The 18,942-nt window shown below is 43.8% G+C and overlaps 1 protein-coding gene across 2 annotated transcripts; it reads left to right on the top strand.

Moving 5' to 3' along the window:
* Positions 1 to 1,029: 1,029 nt before the first annotated feature.
* Positions 1,030 to 18,855, top strand: LOC146645878 (deoxyribonuclease-1-like). 2 transcript variants are annotated; one of them, XM_085394978.1, is made up of 10 exons: positions 1,030 to 1,174; positions 8,026 to 8,186; positions 8,328 to 8,416; positions 9,258 to 9,269; positions 11,619 to 11,705; positions 15,346 to 15,443; positions 15,571 to 15,683; positions 16,348 to 16,505; positions 16,759 to 16,855; positions 18,194 to 18,855. In XM_085394978.1, the coding sequence occupies exons 2-10, from the start codon at positions 8,034 to 8,036 to the stop codon at positions 18,323 to 18,325; spliced, it is 939 nt and encodes a 312-aa protein (XP_085251104.1). In that variant the 5' UTR covers positions 1,030 to 1,174; positions 8,026 to 8,033; the 3' UTR covers positions 18,326 to 18,855. The 2 variants fall into 2 exon arrangements, with proteins under 2 accessions (XP_085251104.1, XP_085251105.1); XM_085394979.1 differs by lacking the exon at positions 9,258 to 9,269.
* Positions 18,856 to 18,942: the final 87 nt, after the last annotated feature.

Raw genomic sequence — 18,942 nt, 5'->3', positions numbered from 1 at the left:
CTGTTGGGCAGAGAGGCGGCTGCTGGCCAACCACCACACAGTGGTGACTGACAGGGAACGGAAAGCCACAGCTGTGATAGATGTGGCAATCCCAGCAGACAGTAACATCAGAAATAAGGAGGATGGGGTAAAGGACAGGGCACTGAAGGAAGAAGTGGAGCAAACGTGTAGGAATAAAGCACAAAATGTCTCAGTGGTAATAGGAGCATTAGGAACTGTGAACCCTCAAACTGGAAGAGTGCAATAGGAACAGGATACCCACACACACCACCTCTGAGCTGAACAGCTCAGCTCACAAGTCTTTTTTCAGCGTCCTTCTTCCTGCCAGGAGTATAGGCCTGTGGCTGAGCAGCCTGATTGCAGGGCAGCAGTAGAGTTTCTGCAGCCCTCTCCGGACTCACAGCTCTGCTCCCACAGATCCTCTGCCTCTACCCAGAATTCAGCCTGAAGCCACGAGCTCCCAGCCAGCTGAGCTCATGCTAGCTGCCATCAGGTGAGTGTGGCTCTGGTGGAGTAACAGGAAATAATTGTGTTGCTCAACATTTTCTCACAGCTATTATACTCCAGTGTGAACACAACCGAGAAGCCATGGGATTTCATCATCACACATAATCAGTCACACCTTTTAAACTACTGTGGAGCATGTGATGAGGAAATACTCAAAGGTGGTTTTGATTTTACTGTAAAAACACACTTAAATATCCAGAGATGACATTTCTAACTAATCTTAGATTCTCACTGACTCCAGTCCAACATGCTTTCACTGCCTAACCAATTTTTTGGACAGTTCAAGTCACTTTATGTGTTAAATATGAAATAATTCTTATGACGATGATACTTTTTTGCACTGCGCTGTGGGAGCGTTATGTGGCTGCAGTAAGGAAATCAGATTTCACCAGACTACGTCATGCTCATCTGTGGCTCACACCTGCTCTGGGGCTGCAGCTGATAGGTAAGTTGGTTGATCATGTGACATAAAATGGGTGTCACAGATGTCATGATGTAAAAAACGTCCCGTCTTTACCACAGACCCTGAATGCTGCATTTGTAGACGTGAACAACCTGAAACAACCTGGACGGCGATACCTGCGCCAGGCTGAGACAGCGTCCACACCCAGCAGGATACGCTCAGAGACTTAGCAGCAGACGGTCGTAATTTGACTCACCTGAACAGGTACGAAAAACAACAACTGATCCAGCAGCCGTTACTGGGACGAGACCAGTACCGGTTACTGGGTCTGCTCAGTGTGTGAGTGCTTAAAACTGAAGTGGCCGTGGGTGTGTAGGCTGTGTGAACGGACTCTGTCAATGTTTAAGTGTTTTCGTGCCTTTGTGAGGATGGTAGTAGTTTTTAACATCTTTTAAATTTCCCAACTTAAATTCGGATGTTTTCAGAGTCACGTCAAAGGAATCTATGTTGGTATTTCAGTGCGTGGCCGTGACAAAAGGTGGAGAGAAAATAAGAAAGAAAAACCACATAAAGCAGGTGAAGCAGCAGGAATGTAAAACAGAGCCAGTCACAGTAGGATGTAGAAAGACGCTGTGCAGTTCCTCAGGAGGTATTCAAATTATGCAGCAACACTTTAAACAGAATCTTTACTCCAGATTAAATATTTAAAACTGAGATATTTTCACGCACGCTGTGTAAACAGCGTTATTTACTGGCAACCCATAAAACTCCAGTGGTGCATATCAGGGAGGGGCAGGTAGCTGCCATTGAAGCTAGCTCTTAGCATTGATCTTCTAAGATTAGATGCTTCAAACACATCAGATGTCGGACCTTGTGTCCTTGAATTCAAAAACCCCTTAAATGCAGGTGTGTCCTACCAGAGCGCAGCACTCACACAGATCCTTTCTTAAAACTCATAAACAGAAAGAACAATAAAGCAGGCCACACAACACATGAACTATGCTGCCGTTTACCCAACGGTTTATTCCAAGGAGTTTGGAGTAGTGATGGGTCGTTCGCGAACGAAATGGCTCTTAGAGCCGACTCTTTGACGTGAACGACGCGAGCCGGCTCCTTATCGCGAGCCGTCATGTGGGTTTTTTTTTTTTTTTTTCTTTCTCTCAGCCTCTCTCTCTCGCACTTTTTTCCCGCTTCACTCTGCACGCGAGCCTTGTGCTTTACGCTGGGCAGAGGGGGGAGGGGCGGTAGTTACACTCAGTAGCACAGGAACAGAGCCAGAGAGAGAGAAAGAGAGGCAGGGACAACAACATTAGAAAGGTATAGTAATCATCCACAACTATTTTCGGTTGCAGATGATAAAGGATTGAGAAAGTTTATTCATGCAGGTCCATATGACAGAGAATATGCATGTTCTTTTAGTTTTCATATTATAATTTATATTTAATTGTGTTGTGGTTTGCAGTGTTTTGTGTTCTTTTCACTTTAAATTTGTGAAAGGAAAAAGCTGAAAATTTAAATAGTTAAAACTTGAAATGTGAATAGTTGATTTTTGTATTATATGATTTATTTATTACATTTTATGTGGAGTGAATAAATAAAAGTATATTTACGGTGGCCCCTAGAGACAAAGCACATACAAACTTCAAATCACGTACGAACTCTGAAGCATGTACAAACTCCAAAACACGTAAAAACACGTACAAACTCCAAAACACGTAAAAACTCCAAAACACGTAAAAACACGTACAAACTCCGAAGCACGTAAAAACTCAGAAGCATTTAAAAACTCAGAAGCACATAAAAACTCAAAACACGTACAAAAGACAACAGAAGTGCCCCAGGATGCTGGGCGCAGTGTTGAGCCTTTGTTATCTTGTGGCTACACAAGCCAGCAAGTACCAACGACCGGATTTGGTGTGTGGTAATAACAGGTAAATGAACTTTTTTTTAAATTATTTGAATATATATATGAGTGCCTGTGTATAAATACACAAACAATACACACATGCTTTCAATTGTGTAATTTAAGTGATCTAGTAGCTCTGCTTTGGAAGTTCAGTTCATGCTAGAAATGTGTTTTGGAGTTTGTACGTGTTTTGTCTCTAGGGGCCACCGCATATATTTATATATAAACATATATAAATAAAACCACTTGTTTTTACGTTAGTAATTCCTTTTGTGCATAATTTTATATTATTGTTAATAATAAATTAATTAAAGCAACAAAACAACCTGAAGAGCCGGTTCGGAGCCGAAAGAGCCGGCTCTTTTTAGTGAGCCGAACCTAAAGAGCCGGATCTCTAAAAAGAGCCGGAAATCCCATCACTAGTTTGGAGCCGTTCACAGAATTTAAAGTCAGTTCTGGATATTTTACTGATTCGGTCAGAGCAGAGAGAGACGTGGCGCTCAGAGTCCTGACATCAAAGCTGTGGGACAGAAAGACGACAACCGTAAATAACAAAGATGGCCACGTGAGACTTTTTCCTGGTAACCACACAAGTTAAATTAAATGTAGGCGATACTTTAAAATAACAACTGAAATAAGGCTTTTCAAAACACCTGCTGAGCGGCGACACTTGTTTCTAGAACTTTTGTGGCAGTGACTACAAAGTAAGCCCCTCCTCCTTTCCCTGCAAAGTGCTGTTAACCCTGCAGGACTTCCTGGTTAAATAACATCAAAATCAACTTTGTGCTGTCACTCATTGTGAGGCTCTTCTGCATTTCAAATGGCACACCTTGCTCCAGGGCTCCTCGTCTAACACTTTCTCAGGCCGAATGAGTCTTTCAACCAAGTGTCAGAAACGGTGAAGCGAGTGTTTTAATTCTATGTTCAGTCTGAAAGCTAAGGCTGATTAGTTTACGCAGTTTTAAATCAAACTGTGTTTGTACTCGAAAGCAGCTCGATGACTGTGTAGCCAGAAGCTTAATTCCACAAAGTTCCCCTGGTTGTGAAAGGTGGTTGGGGTGGTGGCTGCAATATGATACTGTTTGTTTTGCCAACACAGGATTTTAAGGCCTTATGTCCTCTGATACAAAAACATCCTCGTCCACAGCCTGAAAAATAACCCAAGTCTGAATTGAACCTTCAAAGTGCTCAACTTGGCAAAGCAACTTGTAAACTGTTGCTCGCCTTGTGCTGTAATCTCGTATCGTGCAGGTTACAGTGAGGGTTGTTGTCGTCAGTCAGGTCGGTTGGTGTGTAGAAATCCGGTGTACTGAGGGAGTCACTCGACCGGTCGCACCGCATTTACGCCTGGGAGGGGCGGAGTGAAGACATCTGAAGAGTCACAGCTGGGCTGACTGACTGTTAACTAACCCGACCACAGCGAGTAACCACTTCACTTTAATTCCTGCAAGTTCCTCATTTTATTATTAGCAGCAGGCAGCCACTCGGCATATACATCTCTACTCATTCGCTCTGTTTGTGCCTCCTATAAGGTCATGTTATAGTGAGAAGTCATGGACAGAGTGTGTTTGTGTATTTAATATTGATATGGGTTCAACTTTAAAAAGGCTGCATTAAAAACAGTTTAATCAAATGTTTCAGGTCCAGGAAAATGAAAGTACGACCTACGACTCAGGCTCTCGCGTCACTGTGAAGGAATTTTGACCTGCTCGTCTTTACAGCCTTGCTCCAGTTCACTGACGTTTCTGAGCAGTGATTTATGCACAGCTGTATTGCACAGCTTGGCTTGGTTTTTCCATGATGACCGAACTCCTGCGCTTTGGTCTTGTCTGTTCCAAAGGTCTTGTTGTTTGTTCAGATTTGCATTTGCTTTGCAGACCTTTGAACGTTTAACATGTTAAACGTCTGACCTTGGACTGAATCCTGGAAGACTGTGACACTGTTAACATACAGCTGACACTCAAACTGCCAGACCTTCTGTTTGTATGGAGACGCTCACATTTACACCTACGGCTGATTTAGAGTAATCTTGTGACTGTAAATGTTAACTGATGACCTGGATAGTTCTGCTGTCAGCGTATGAAAAAGTAGCATCAGAGGGCGATGAAAATCGTATTGCACAAGGATGCGCTGTATCACAAAGAGCTGCAGTAGCTCGGCACACTCTCGAGGAACAGCAGTATTAAACACGGCAGCAGTTTTTTTTTCTTTATGGCTCAAACAAAAACAGAATTTTCATGATCAAAACTATTGAAATGGAGTGAAAATGTGCAACAATAAAATAATTTAAAGTGTGTCAGCAAACAAACAGCTTTTCTGCACACAGTTCTGAGCATGCTGTCACTCGTCCATCAGACCAGTCAGACCAGTCAGCTCTGCTGGCAGACGACTCCTCCACACTCACACTGTCTCATGTTTCTCCGTCACACTCATGAGTTATGAAAGGATGTTTACAGGCCAAGATTAAGCTGGTGTTTAAAATCAAGCGGCACACTTCCTGCTCTCATTCTCAGCTGTACAAACTTGCTTTTGTGTCTCCTCCCCTGAAGACTGTTGAACATTTCCCCTTTTCCTCTGCAGTCATGAGGCTGATGTGGAGTTTCTCTCTGTCCCAGCAGCCTCACTCTCTCGTCCTCTTTCTCCATGTAGTTGCTCCTGTGAGCTGACGCTGGTGTGTCAGTTAAGCATCACTGACTCACCTTGCTGTTTCACCTGTGTAGTCATTAAATCTGGGAACACGTTTGCTTTGCAGCAGGGCCTCGCTCGTCGCCATTAGGACGATGCAGATGAGGATCAGACTAAATAACAGAAGCACCTGTCTGTGTGATGTATGGTTATAATGAAGATGCCTTCACAGCTTGGCTCACTGCCCTTGAGTGCCCCAGAACAGTCACATGTCATAAACAAGTTTTACTACCAAAAAGATTCTCAAACATTTAAAAAAAGACAATATTTACTCCACCAGCTACTTCTGCTGCATTTTTTTTTTTACGTCAGAATTTTTGAAATATTAAAAATGAGGAAAAAACTAAAGGTTTAAAAAAGTGTACAAAGAGTAGTATTTTCATCCAAGATGTAGTGAGGTAGAAGTAATACTATATGAATGTTTAAAGTAAAACTGCATTAGTTGTTCAGGAGTGTACACTCCCAACAATCTGGGAGCAACCTCTTGATGAGACAGTGAAGGCTGCCCTCAGGACCTCCTCCCACATCTGGATCAGGGCAGTGACCTCAGTGACCTCGTGGACTGTTTGTGGCACCCAGAGGTTCTTGGTTGGTTTCAGATCTGGGGAATATGAGGCAGTGGAGGAACCCAGAGTGCACTGCATTAGCAGAAGGGTAATGATGTCATTCCCGCATCTAAAAGCAGTCGGGATCTGTCTGCTCTTCCAAGAATATGCAGGATAAGGACGTGCCTCCTCAGGCCTCCACTGACGCTGGATGATGCATAAAACTTTCCTCAACGCCTCCAGACTCTCATGTCTTCCACATGTGTCAGACCTGCCAGTCCTGTTGATGTGTGGTGAATGCCATTAAAGCTGGGCTATAAGCCACTTTGTAGTGAAAAAATTGGGCCGCGAGGTGAAAAAGGTTAAGAACCCCTGATATAGACGATTTGAAAGTGCACAAAAAATGCAGCGCCAAAAAGTTGGTTCTGTTCATCTGGACGTAGCGCTTTCATTGGGAGAAACGTTTCGTCACTCATCCAGTGACTTCTTCAGTCTCAGATGACTGCAGGCTTCCAACCTTATAAACAGTACATTTGAACAATGACTGAAATCAGCCCACTGAAGGAACAATGGGCTGTGAGGTCAGTTCCTTGATCATTAATATGCAAATAACCATGACCGTTGATCAACAACCACTGATCAATGGCCATGAGTACCATTCACAGAGAGTCGGGGAATGGCTGCAGACACAGCACTGTAAGGTGAAAGATGTACCCTTAGGCCCGCTCCTCGACTCAGAAATGCAGTCAGCTGAGACTGAAGAAGTCACTTGGATGAGTAACAAAACATTTCTCCCAGTGAAAACGTTACATCGAGTTAACCAGAATCAACCTTTGGGACCTCTTCAATTCAGTTTCTGACAGGTTGAAGTGATTTTCCTGGCCATGCTTCTTTTCCCTCCTCTCACATAGGAGCAGATATTGGTCCTGCTGCTGACCTTTTGTGTGTCTGTCTTCTCTAACGGTCATGTCATGGACTGTGCTGGGAGGCGCACGGGCCTTCTTGCGATGCAATGAATGGACATGCCATCCTTGAGACGCTGGTGCAGGTAACATCTGACGGTCACTAACAAAACACAAAACTAGAGGGGAAGGAAGAGGAGAGTCATCTGTGAACGCCGCCTGCTAACACATTCGCTTTTGGGACGTTCTCTTGTTGTTGCCTCTCCAGTGCACCTCATGCGTCCAGACTGGACAGACTGATATTCCTCAAGTTTACCTGACTGTGTCGTACTGTGATGGTCAGCTGCTCCCTGAAGTTTTCTGAGCAGTTTTTGTTTCCATTATGAGCTGATATCTGTAACAATGTGACAGAAATTTGGCTCAGTGTAGAAAGTAACTGTAGAACAAGGATCAGCCTGCTGTGTGTCCTGTAATCTCTGTGTTGACTGAATCTGTATTTATCACTGGTCCCTGTTTCATTTAGGATTGTGCTTTCTCATATTTGCAATCAGGTTAAAAATGTAGTCATTTCATATATAGGTTATCAATTTGTGTAACATTTACACTAATAATGTGAGCCAGAGGCTGCGAACAGGAAACGATGATGCGTCGAGTTTGACAGAACTTGTGTAAGAATATCGATAGAAATGGAGACTGTGGGCAGTGTGGTTGTGCCGTGAGTGGCATTGCTGCTGCACCGTCTTTGTGTGATGGTTGTAAATTGCTTCTGTGTTTCTGCATGTGCAGACAGGAAGTGTGGTTATTAATCTGTAGTGACACCACAGTTACTGTCAGGCCTTGCTCTGTCGTCTTGGCTTTTTGGGGTGATTCATGGCTGCACGCAGGTCGGACCTGCAGGATGGTTGATTGTCATTGGAATCTTTTATTCTCACTATTATATCAAATTTCCAAACTCAAGGCATTGTGAAGACATTCCACAAGTTGGTTTCTTTAGCTTATTCCACGTCAGTGAGAGCTGTGCGTTTTGGACACTGTGCTTTGCATCAGTGACATCGTGCGTCTTTTATTCCTTCACAGATCCAACCATGAGGTGGCGCTCTTCTGGTCTTTCCCTCTTCCTTTTGCTCTCCATTTTTGTCTTGAAGTCAGCAACTGAACTCAGGATCTGTGCCTACAACGTGCAGAAATTCGACTCTGCGAAAGCATCAGACGAGAGACTGATGCACTATCTCAAACTGGTAACACACACTTTATTATGCATTTTATATTATATTTTTTCCTGCTGCCGTTATGAATGAATTATTGGCAGAATTGGATCTGGTGCTGTATTTATGACTCGACCTATGACCTTTTTTCTGTGTGCCCATGTGTCTGTCCAGGTCCTGACTCGTTGTGATATCAGCCTCCTACAGCACGTGGTGGATCCAGACGGTCGAGCCATTGAAAAGTTGCTGTCTGTGCTCAACAGGTAAACATTCACTGGAAACTCTGGCTACAGTTTAAACTATCAGCATGAAAATCTTGTCAGCTGAGTTTCAGCCCTTAAAGAGGACTTATTCTACTCATTGCTCATTGGATGCTAATCATAAAGAGAAAGTTTGACCATTAGGTAGGTGGGACTTCTGTGGTCTCGGACAGAGACAGTGTGTGCTTGAAATAATCATATGATGATGTCATTATTCACTATTATGGATTATTTGTAGTTCTCCTGGATGTCCCATTCTGCGCTCACTCACCTGACCTGGCAACTTTGTTCTCTCTTCTCAAATAAAACCAGCCATATAATAGTGCAGGGCTCCATAAGATTACCTTGCCTCACATCACTTACATAATTTAGGGTATTTGATTTTTGTAGACCCACTCCCAGAACATTTTGATTACACTTCATATATTTGACAGGAAAAAGTATAAGCAGGAAAAGCATTTTCCAAAATCTTCAGCATGAAGCGAGACTGTGTGAGAGCAAAAGGGAAGTCTGACCCTTTCTAATACAGCAGCTGTGAGCTCTATGAAAACACAGCACGATGGCACTAACAGGTGTCAGCATGATTCAGTTGGCTGTGGCTTACTCCTGTTTTATGTTTGTACTCTGTGTGTACTGACAAAGCTACAGTTCACTACCAGTCAGTGTTTTATGATAACGATGCAAAGAGATTGCTGTATTGCTAAAGAGTACGTGGGCATGTTGCTGACATACAAGACCGTAAACTGCTCGATCTTTTAATATACTCAGCTAGTATTCTAACACTGCTTAACCACAATATGTGCATAATGATGGTCATTATGTGTCTGCTGTCTGCCTTCAACAGGGGATCTGACAGGTACACTGGATTTAATGAGCATGTGAAGTATCATCTAATCATATTCATTAATCCTAATAATCGAAATTTACACCCTTTACTAACCAAAATGCCTGAAATGGCAACACTTTACTTTGGAAAGTCACTATTAGAGAAAATCGGGATGGAAATGTGTCATACAGGTTTATCAGTCCAGTATTTGTTAAAGGGAAAAGCATGAACTGAATGATTCTGATTTAACTCTGAACAACTTGAAAGCCTCCTAGTCAGTAGCAGGGCCTTAAAAAGAGGTTCAAGGGCCACTAGTGACCCTTGAACCTCTTCATGAGCTGAGCTGTTTCTGTCATTTTCATGTCTGCTTATAGAGCGACACGTTAGAAGTTAGTGAGGGCGGTCTCTGCTCATGCACTTACCGTGGGAAAAACCTGGAAACTATTCTAAAGGTCATCAAACCTCATCTTTATTGACACGCATGGAGATGTCAAAACTTGTTGTTATGGTTACGGGGAGGTGGTAAAATGCAGTCTTTATGGGGAAAAGAATAGAAACTAGAATAGAAACACAGAAACTAATATCAATCTAAATGCCAACTCAAGTAACGTTCACTACAACCCTGATTATTATTATTATTATTATTATTATTATTATTATTATTATTATTATTTATTATTGTTAAATTTGGTAAAAATGTAGCTCCTTTTTAGTCTGAGTGAGGACTCAAAACGCTTGCCTCATTCACACACATTCACACACATTCACACAAGCACTTTCTTCTATGCTTTTCCCATGTAAGTGCTTTCTATCTAACATGAACACATTTCTACTCACAATGGTGAAGTAGCATGGAGACCTGAGCAGCCAAGGATCAAAGCTGTAGTAAATGCAGATGAGCACACATGTGAAAGCACATAACGAAATGTAAATATGTGATGTGTTTATGGACTGCTGACTGTTTAAATTGCAAAAATATTTATCAACTAAGTGGTTACTGTGAAAGGTACTTTTGACTTAACAAAATAAAGTGTTACCCATCAGTGCAGTGTGTCCAAGCTTTGGGTGGGCGCTGTACAAAAAAAACATGCTGTGGGTTCAAGTTGAAGAATAAACATTTTCATGTTTGTTTGTTTTGTAAATTGTACTTTTATTTAGCTAGATGTAAATATCCCAAACTACAAATTTCACGTGCTGAAATATGTCTCATATTTCTGACAGCGTGACTGAAATACTTTCTGTACATGTATAAAGCTTAGTAGGCTGGGTGCTAAGCCCTGGGGAGCTCCACTTCTGGGACTATCACGCTGGACTGTTTTCATGTGCTTTTCTAGTATTAAGACTTCATCTCAAGAAATCTTACTGTCATATTTAACCAAAGTCCCATAATAAAAGTCCATGCAACATTTTCATAAGACTACAGTAGATTAAAGTGCCAAGTTTCAGTATTAATTTTAGTAGCATTACAACAGAAATAGTTTGAAAAGCTTCTAATGTAAGTGGACATGAAATAGTTGCTAAGCGACATTAGGAGTCACAATGTAACGAGAAAAATGGCTACATGAGTTAAAAAAAAAAACAAAAAAAAAACAGAATGAAACTACAGCGGTCTCATAAAACAGAAACATTCGATTAAAATGATGGAAAGAGAAGGCGAGGGGAAATGCTCAAAAGCAGCTAAACAGAGCTAAAATAAAAATAAAAAATACTCCAAATAGAAGTACCTGGATACTATGTTTAGGTGTAGTAAAAATCATGGGACTGGGCTACATTAGCTTTAGTCATGTTAGCATATTATTTAGCATTTCAGGCACAAAAAGCATTAATGTGTTTCTAAAACATGATAATGAGGTTACATGCAGATTTACATACATGCATGTATGACTTCCCACCACGAACACACATGCACAATCTTGGGTTGTGTGTGTGTGTGTGTGTGTGTGTTGGGGGGGTTTTGGGTTGTTGTTTTTTTTTTTTTTTTTTTTTGAAAGTGTAAATAAAAAGACCATTAAAAAAAGGACATTTCAGTGACTAGGGCACTGGTTACCTAAAAAATGCAATTTGTTTAAATTGTAGGAATGTTGGTATAAATTTGCTTGAACAATGTGAAGAGAGGTGCACGAGGGAGCGTTCATCGAGGCGTGAACTCCAGCAGAGCAGATCACTGGGATAAATCTGACTTTAGCTTCCTTGTTTCTCTGAAAGAACAATGAGGACTGCTCTGTAATGCTCACCTGATGGCTTCATAAGCCCCAGCGGTCCTTGTGCTCCTCTGTTCACATTGATGTTTTGGCGGGCTCGTGTATTGCGTACTGTGTGACGTGCAGCTCCTTTCTCTGCTGCGTTTTTCCACATTCTTGTCTCCTTCTCTGCGTTGAGGTATGAAGAGTACGACTACGAGGCAGTGGCCAGTGAGAGTTTGGGAAACTCTCCTGACGACAAGCAGAAGTATGTTTTCATCTACAGGTAAGACATGGCTGTGGTCAGTGGCGGTCCTAGCCTGTTTGGCGCCCCGGGCGAACACTCCCTCTGGCCTGTATTGCCTGCATCTTTTGCTCGTTTCTCTTCGCTTCTTTTCTATTATTTCTAAACTGAGCACCTGATGGCTTTCAACTTTTCTTGTCCATCTTCCATTGGTTTTAATTTTGCCCTCCAGTATGAACACAAATCCACCAACTCGAGGATCACCACAACATGATCTAACACACCTACACCTTAGTTCACAGATTCACTTTGTCTAAGGTTTATTTCTGGGATTTCACACAACCCAGGATTCAGATCATGAATACATAATGGGCTTGGATTCACATCATTATGAATGAAATGTGCTCTATTTGGAAGCAGCCCCTCCCCTTTCGACGGGTTGTGTGTGAGACTTTAAATCATCAAACTATAAAATATAAATTTTAAATTGTTATTGACCCTTTACCCCTGGTCCTAAAGTGTAGATTTATTTTCTTACTCTTCTTATATTTATTGTTTGTTTACTTGCACTGCTGTAACTGGAGCCTCGTCGTCTCGTCTCTCTATATACTGGACTGTATGGTAAATGGCCTGTATTTGTATAGCGCTTTACACATCCAGTCATTCACCCATTCACACTGGTGATGGCAGTTACATTGTAGCCACAGCCACCCTGGGGCGCACTGACAGAGGCGAGGCTGCCGGACACTGGCGCCACCGGGCCCTCTGACCACCACCAGTAGGCAATGGGTGAAGTGTCTTGCCCAATGAGTACAAGCAATTTTTCTTTTTTGTTTTTCCTTTCCGAACACCCTGTTCGAACATAAGAGTGTCCATAAGTTCACGTGGCACCAGGACGCTCTAGGCCGTAGGTCGATGATCGATTTTGTAATCGTATCAGCAGACCTGCGACCATATGTTCTGGACACTCGGGTAAAGAGAGGGGCTGAGCTGTCAACTGATCACCACCTGGTGGTGAGTTGGATCAGGTGGCGGGGGAGGACGCTGGACAGACCTGGTGCACCTAAACGCGTAGTGAGGGTGTGCTGGGAACGTCTAGCAGAGGCCCCAGTCCGCGAGATCTTCAACGCACACCTCCGGCAGAGCTTCAACAGCATTCCGAGGGAGACTGGGGACATTGAGTCCGAATGGACCATGTTCAGCGTCTCCACTGCCGAAGCTGCTGCATTGAGCTGCGGCCACAAGGTGGTTGGTGCCTGCCGTGGTGGTAATCCCCGAACCAAATGGTGGACACCAGAGGTGAAGGGAGCCACCAGGCTGAAGAAGGAGTCCTATCGGGCTTGGTTAGCCTGTGGGACTCCGGAGGCAGCTGACAGGTATCGACAGGCCAAGCGGAATGCAGCTCGGGCAGTGGCTGAAGCAAAAACTCGGGTGTGGGAGGAGTTCGGAGAGGCCATGGAAAAAGACTTTCGGACTGCCTCGAAGAGATTCTGGCAAACCGTCAGACGTCTCAGGAGGGGAAAGCGGTGCTCTACCTGCACTGTGTATAGTGCTGGCGGAGCGCTGCTGACGTCGACTGAGAAAATTGTCAGGCGGTGGAAGGAATACTTCGAGGACCTCCTTAATCCCACTGACACGTCTTCCGAGGAGGAAGCAGAGTCTGGGGATGAGGGGAATGACCCGCCAATTTCCGGGGGCGAGGTCACTGAGGCAGTTAAACAACTCCTTGGTGGCAGAGCCCCTGGTGGACGTTGTAGGGCTGTCCTGGTTGACACGCCTCTGCAATGTTGCGTGGAGATCAGGGGCAGTACCTGTGGACTGGCAGACCGGGGTGGTGGTCCCCATCTTTAAGAAAGGGGACCGGAGGGTGTGTTCCAACTACAGGGGGATCACACTCCTCAGCCTCCCTGGGAAAGTCTATGCCAGGGTGCTGGAAAGGAGAGTTCGTCCGTTAGTCGAACCTCGGATACAGGAGGAACAATGCGGTTTTCGTCCTGGTCGCGGAACACTGGACCAGCTCTTTATCCTCTCCAGGATACTTGAGGGTGCATGGGAGTTTGCCCAACCAGTCTACATGTGTTTTGTGGACTTGGAGAAGGCATTCGACCGTGTCCCTCAGGGTGTCCTGTGGGAGGTGTTGCGGGAATATGGGGTGTCTGGCCCATTGCTACGGGCCATTCAATCCCTATACAACCGTTGCAAGAGCTTGGTTTGCATTGCCGGCAATAAGTCGGACTCGTTCCCGGTGGGTGATGGGCTCCGCCAGGGCTGCCCTTTGTCTCCGGTTCTGTTCATAATTTTTATGGACAGGATTTCTAGGCGCAGCCAGGTGGCGGAGGGCTTTCGCTTTGGTGGCCTCAGAATCTCATCTCTGATTTTTGCAGATGATGTGGTTCTGTTGGCTTCATCAGGTGAGGGCCTCCAGCTCGCACTGGAACTGTTCGCAGCCGAGTGTGAAGCAGCGGGAATGAGGATCAGCACCTCCAAATCTGAGGCCATGGTTCTCAGCCGGAAAAGGGTGGAGTGCCCACTCCGGGTCGGGGATGAGTTCCTGCCCCAAGTGGAGGAGTTCAAGTATCTCGGGGTCTTGTTCGCGAGTGATGGGAGAAGGGAGCCGGAGATCGACAGACGGATTGGGGCTGCAGCTGCAGTAATGCGGACGCTGCACCGGTCCGTCGTGGTGAAGAGGGAGCTGAGTGTAAAAGCGAAGCTCTCAATTTACCGGTCGATCTACGTCCCTACCCTCACCTATGGCCACGAGCTGTGGGTAGTGACCGAAAGAACGAGATCGCGGATACAAGCGGCAGAAATGAGCTTCCTCCGAAGGGTGGCTGGCCTCTCCCTTAGAGATAGGGTGAGAAGTTCGGCCATCCGGGAGGGGCTCAGAGTAGAGCAGCTGCTGCTCCAAGTCGAAAGGAGCCAGCTGAGGTGGTTCGGGCATCTGACAAGGATGCCCCCTGGGCGCCTCCTGGGTGAGGTGTTCCAGGCATGTCCCACCGGGAGGAGGCCCCGGGGCAGACCCAGGACACGCTGGAGAGATTATATCTCTCGGCTGGCCTGGGAACGCCTTGGTGTTCCCCCGGATAAGCTGGAGGAGGTGGCTGGGGAGAGGGAGGTCTGGGCCTCTTTGCTTAGGCTGCTGCCCCCGCGACCCGGCCCCGGACAAAGCGGATGAAGATGGATGGATGGATGGATGGTTTTTCCTTTTTTTTTTTTTTTTTTTTTTTTTTTTTTTGCCGATGCCCGTGATGCCGCCCCCACCACGATCCCGCCCCGGGCAACCACCCGTGTCGCCCGTATCAAAAACCGCTACCGGCTGTGGTCCAGGACTGGAAAAAGACCTCTCTGTGTTGGCTTCATCCTGCTGCTCTGGTGTTTGTTGCTTGTAGGCTACAAGATTGTTTGCAGTACGTGAACACCAACTGTGATTCGGCGATCTCTTGCTGATTTGAACTGTAAAGTGTAGACGAGCGTCTGTGCTTCACAGCTACTGTTAAAGTACATTAATCAAATGCAACATTTAAAATTGTCCAGCTTTGGATAAAGCGTGACCTCGCCGTCACTTTCACCCTGCCACTTAATCGTCATGAAGGAGGGGCTGAACAAAAATTAGATTAACCAGGGGTCACATGCTGCTCGTACCAATGATTAAACAGCATTTAATCTTTTCTTCTCCAAACAGGATGCAGACGGTGAACGTGACTGGTCAATACCAGTACAGGAGCCAGCAGTCGTTTGTCAGAGAGCCTTTTGTGGTTCGCTTCCAAAGCAAGAATGCATGTTAGTGCATAAGAAAACATTTTGAATGCTTTTCTTCTTAGTTTCAGATTTAAACTAAAACGGTGCCCTTCATTCTTCTCTTTTTTCTTTCTCTTCTTGTTTTTCCTTTTCTCTTTCCACCCGGCAGCGATCGGGGAGTTTATCTTGGTCCCTCTCCACAGTGAGCCCAGCAAGGCCGTCCAGGAGATCAACAAGCTTTACGACGTCTTTGTGGAAGTCAGCAAGAAATGGAACAACACGGTGCGAAAACTCATCTAATAACAGGCTTATCAGAACAGATGTGACAGAGAACTTTGTTCTGATTTTCACATAATCAGTGTTTGTAAAGGTCTGCTTTAAAATGGAAAATGACTTTATTCACATAGAGCCTTTCAAGGAATCCAAGGTCACTTTATACACAAAAGTCAAAAACCACTGACTTTGAAACCATAGCCTGACTCTGCACTCAGGATTTTGAAGCCTCGGTATCAGCACTTTACCATCTGCAGTGTTGTTGGATAATTTATTTGCAGGCAAAAGTGTCCGTATTTAGACAGAAGATGTCAGGTTTATCAGCAAGCTTTAACTTGGAAATATAAAAATAAATAGAAGCACTGACTTCATCAAGATGCAGATATTTATAGAGACTAAAAGCATTTATGCATGTCTTTTAAATGTAAACATTTTTACCCCTGGGCTGTAAATGGTGTATTGTCATCACCCCACCGGGCAGGACGAACACGCGAGTTTGTGAATGTGATAACTTGAGAACAAGGCGATGTAGGAGTTTCAGATTGAAACCACAGGTGCATCTGCTTGGAGGCTGAGGGGCAGCACTGGCCTTCACAGCAGGATTTAAAAAACTGGTGAAGTTTTACTGTGGGATTCTTTGGAGGCTGACTCACTCGCTTTGTTGTGTGTGTAGAATGTGATGTTCCTGGGAGATTTCCATGCCAGCTGTGCGTATGTGAAACGAAGTGACAGGAAAAACATACGGCTGTTCATGAAGTCGGAGTTCTCCTGGCTGATCAGAAACCGAGAGGACACCACTGTCACCGACGCGACCAGCTGTGCATACGACAGGTGTGTGCTGACAAAACTGTGGATTAACATATAGCAGCTGGTGAATGTAGAGAGTTACCTGCTGGATGTCAGCTACAGTTAATCTTATTGTTATTAATCTAACTTTAAAGGTTCATGTGTGGATGAGGAGTTTTATGTTCTTGCATTTAATTTTAATGGTTTAGTTTGTGTGTGTTTGAACAGAAAATAATGTGTGTGTGTGTGTGTGTGTGTGTGTGTGTGTGTGTGTGTGTGCGCGTGCGCGTGTGCGCAGGATTGTTGTGCATGGAGAACCCTTCCTGAGGGCAATCAAGCCATTCTCTGCAAAAGTCTTTGATCTCGGAGCGGAGTTCAAAATGTCCAGGAGCGAGGTAACTGATCACATGACACCACATATATACTGGTCACATTTAATAGGTCTAATAAAACACAATCACAGCCTTCCTGAAGCATTTGGAAGCGTCAGAGTTTGTTACAGTCTTTATAGTTATAGTTCCTGCCCAGCAGGACAAACGCTGCTGTCTGTCTTCAGTGTGGGTTATGATCATCTGCTGATTATGCTGACATTTGGCTGCTTGTAGTCTTCTTGACATATTTTCTTTTTTTTTTTTTTTTTTTTTTGACACGGCATTATGTCTGAAAGCATGAAATTGATATTTAAGAATCCTCTGCAGCGCCCTCTAGTGTGCAGACATAGACAGTTTGTTTACTCATTAACGGTCTGTAAAAGTCTTATCATATCAAACATATAAAATTTAACTCTGAATCATTTGGATTTGCAATAATTTGGTACACGTCTGAAAAGGAAGTTTGATAAATTAGAACATCTTAGTGGGTTCAATTTATCTACATGTTTATTTTAAAGTTATGAGTAATTTGTATTTTAGGATGATGGCACATCAGTAGTTTCTTGAGCTGTAATGAGAGTACGTGCGAAGCCTGAGCCCTCAAACAGATACACTGCATGATAAAGGAGTCTGATGTTTTTCCTGTTTTTAGCTGACAAGAGTGTGCTGTAACACATCTGCTTCAAGGTTTCATGTCTTGTGCATTCAGATCATTCTCTGTAAACAGATGTTTGTGTGGGAAAATTCCACTACGTCAGCTTTGAGTACTCGGAGCAGAAAAGCCTATTTAAGAACCGGTCTATTTACCATTCTGAAATATTCAGACCAGTCCGTCTGGCACCAACAACCACAGCAGGTTTCAACGTCACTTAAAGCCCCTTCCTTGCTCATCCTGATGCTCTGTTTGAGCTGCTGCCGTGTGACTGATCACATCTGTGTTAACGAGCAGCTCAACACTTTGCTAGGTATACCTAATAAAGTGGCCACTCATTATGTAGAAATTATATTATTTGATCCGTAAGATTAATTGATACATGTGGAATAATGAATGTGTATACTACTTTAATATTGTAAGCACTGATCTGTTGCTGGGTAGCTTTATCTATAATAATACAGCATCTGAAAAAACGGTATTTAAATCCAAAATATAGAAAGCTGCACAACATAGTTTTGGATTTCTTCCTCCTTTTTTAAAAAATAAATGTCATTTTTAAGTGATCGGCTTTTATCCTCATTCTCAGGCCGGGTTTGCCAGGACACCTTAAATATCTGTCACCTTTTCCTGTGTGTCCTGTTAAAACAGCCGATGTAAATACTGTTTGATGATGTCTGACTCTGACTTCCATTGCTTCTGTCTGCCAGGTGGTGCAGCTGAGCGACCATTACCCAGTGGAAGTGGTATTAAAGAGCTCCGCCCTCTTCCTTCAGGCCACGCCCCTCCTGAGCCTAATAAGTGCCTCTGTGATCCTCTGGTCCTTCCTCTCTGCCCTGTGATCATCCCAGGCTCTGAATGCTTTATATACTCGTTTGTCTTTTTTTTTTTTTATTCCAAAACCAGTTCACCTTCTAGCTGTGCCAGGATCACTCGGCGCTGTCCGTTCTTTTAACACGGGTTTATTTTATAGTCCCAGCTCTACTGCTCTTAGACCAAAGTGAAGTGACTGAGCAGCGAGGCAGCTCCAGGAACAGAATGTGTAAAATTTTAAAACAAAAATTCAAATATGAGACTTTCAGGGTTTTTGGTGCTGATTTTAAAATATTTTAAATTAAGGTTTTTGCATGAAGACAAAAGTGCATCCAACAGTCTTGTTTGTTATGAGGTGAAAATGTAATCTGATTTTATTTTTTAGGAGTTCTTTGTTTTCTTCTTCCTTCCATCTTTTTCTTGATGTGTCCCCCTCGGGTCTGTACAGAAACTGATGTAAATATTTAGAATTCCTCTGAAAATGTTAAGATTTTCATTGCTTGAGTTTTATAAAATTCAGTAAAGTTTTTTTTAATAGTAAAATAAAATTTAAAAAACATTCTTAAGATGTTGTTATTTTGGGACGAGCTGCCTGCATTGATACAGGTTCACCTGAAAACACCACAGGGATGGATCGATTACTAAA

This window comes from Rhamphochromis longiceps, linkage group LG20 (genome assembly GCF_057381845.1).
Source record: "Rhamphochromis longiceps isolate RC_006_pf linkage group LG20, R_longiceps_female_GT1.1, whole genome shotgun sequence".
Classification (NCBI taxonomy): Eukaryota; Metazoa; Chordata; class Actinopteri; order Cichliformes; family Cichlidae; genus Rhamphochromis; species Rhamphochromis longiceps.
The sequence above is the reverse complement of the archived record's forward strand: the minus strand, read 5'-3'. Positions and strand labels throughout refer to the sequence as shown.

What these genes read in the sequence shown, in the direction of transcription:
- LOC146645878 (XM_085394978.1), top strand. Translation starts at nt 8,034, where the DNA reads ATGAGGTGGCGCTCTTCTGGTCTTTCCCTCTTCCTTTTGCTCTCCATT. An exon ending in AAGTATGTTTTCATCTACAG is followed by an intron (nt 11,706 to 15,345) that starts GTAAGACATGGC and finishes TTCTCCAAACAG; the next exon opens with GATGCAGACGGTGAACGTGA. An exon ending in ACCAGCTGTGCATACGACAG is followed by an intron (nt 16,506 to 16,758) that starts GTGTGTGCTGAC and finishes GCGTGTGCGCAG; the next exon opens with GATTGTTGTGCATGGAGAAC.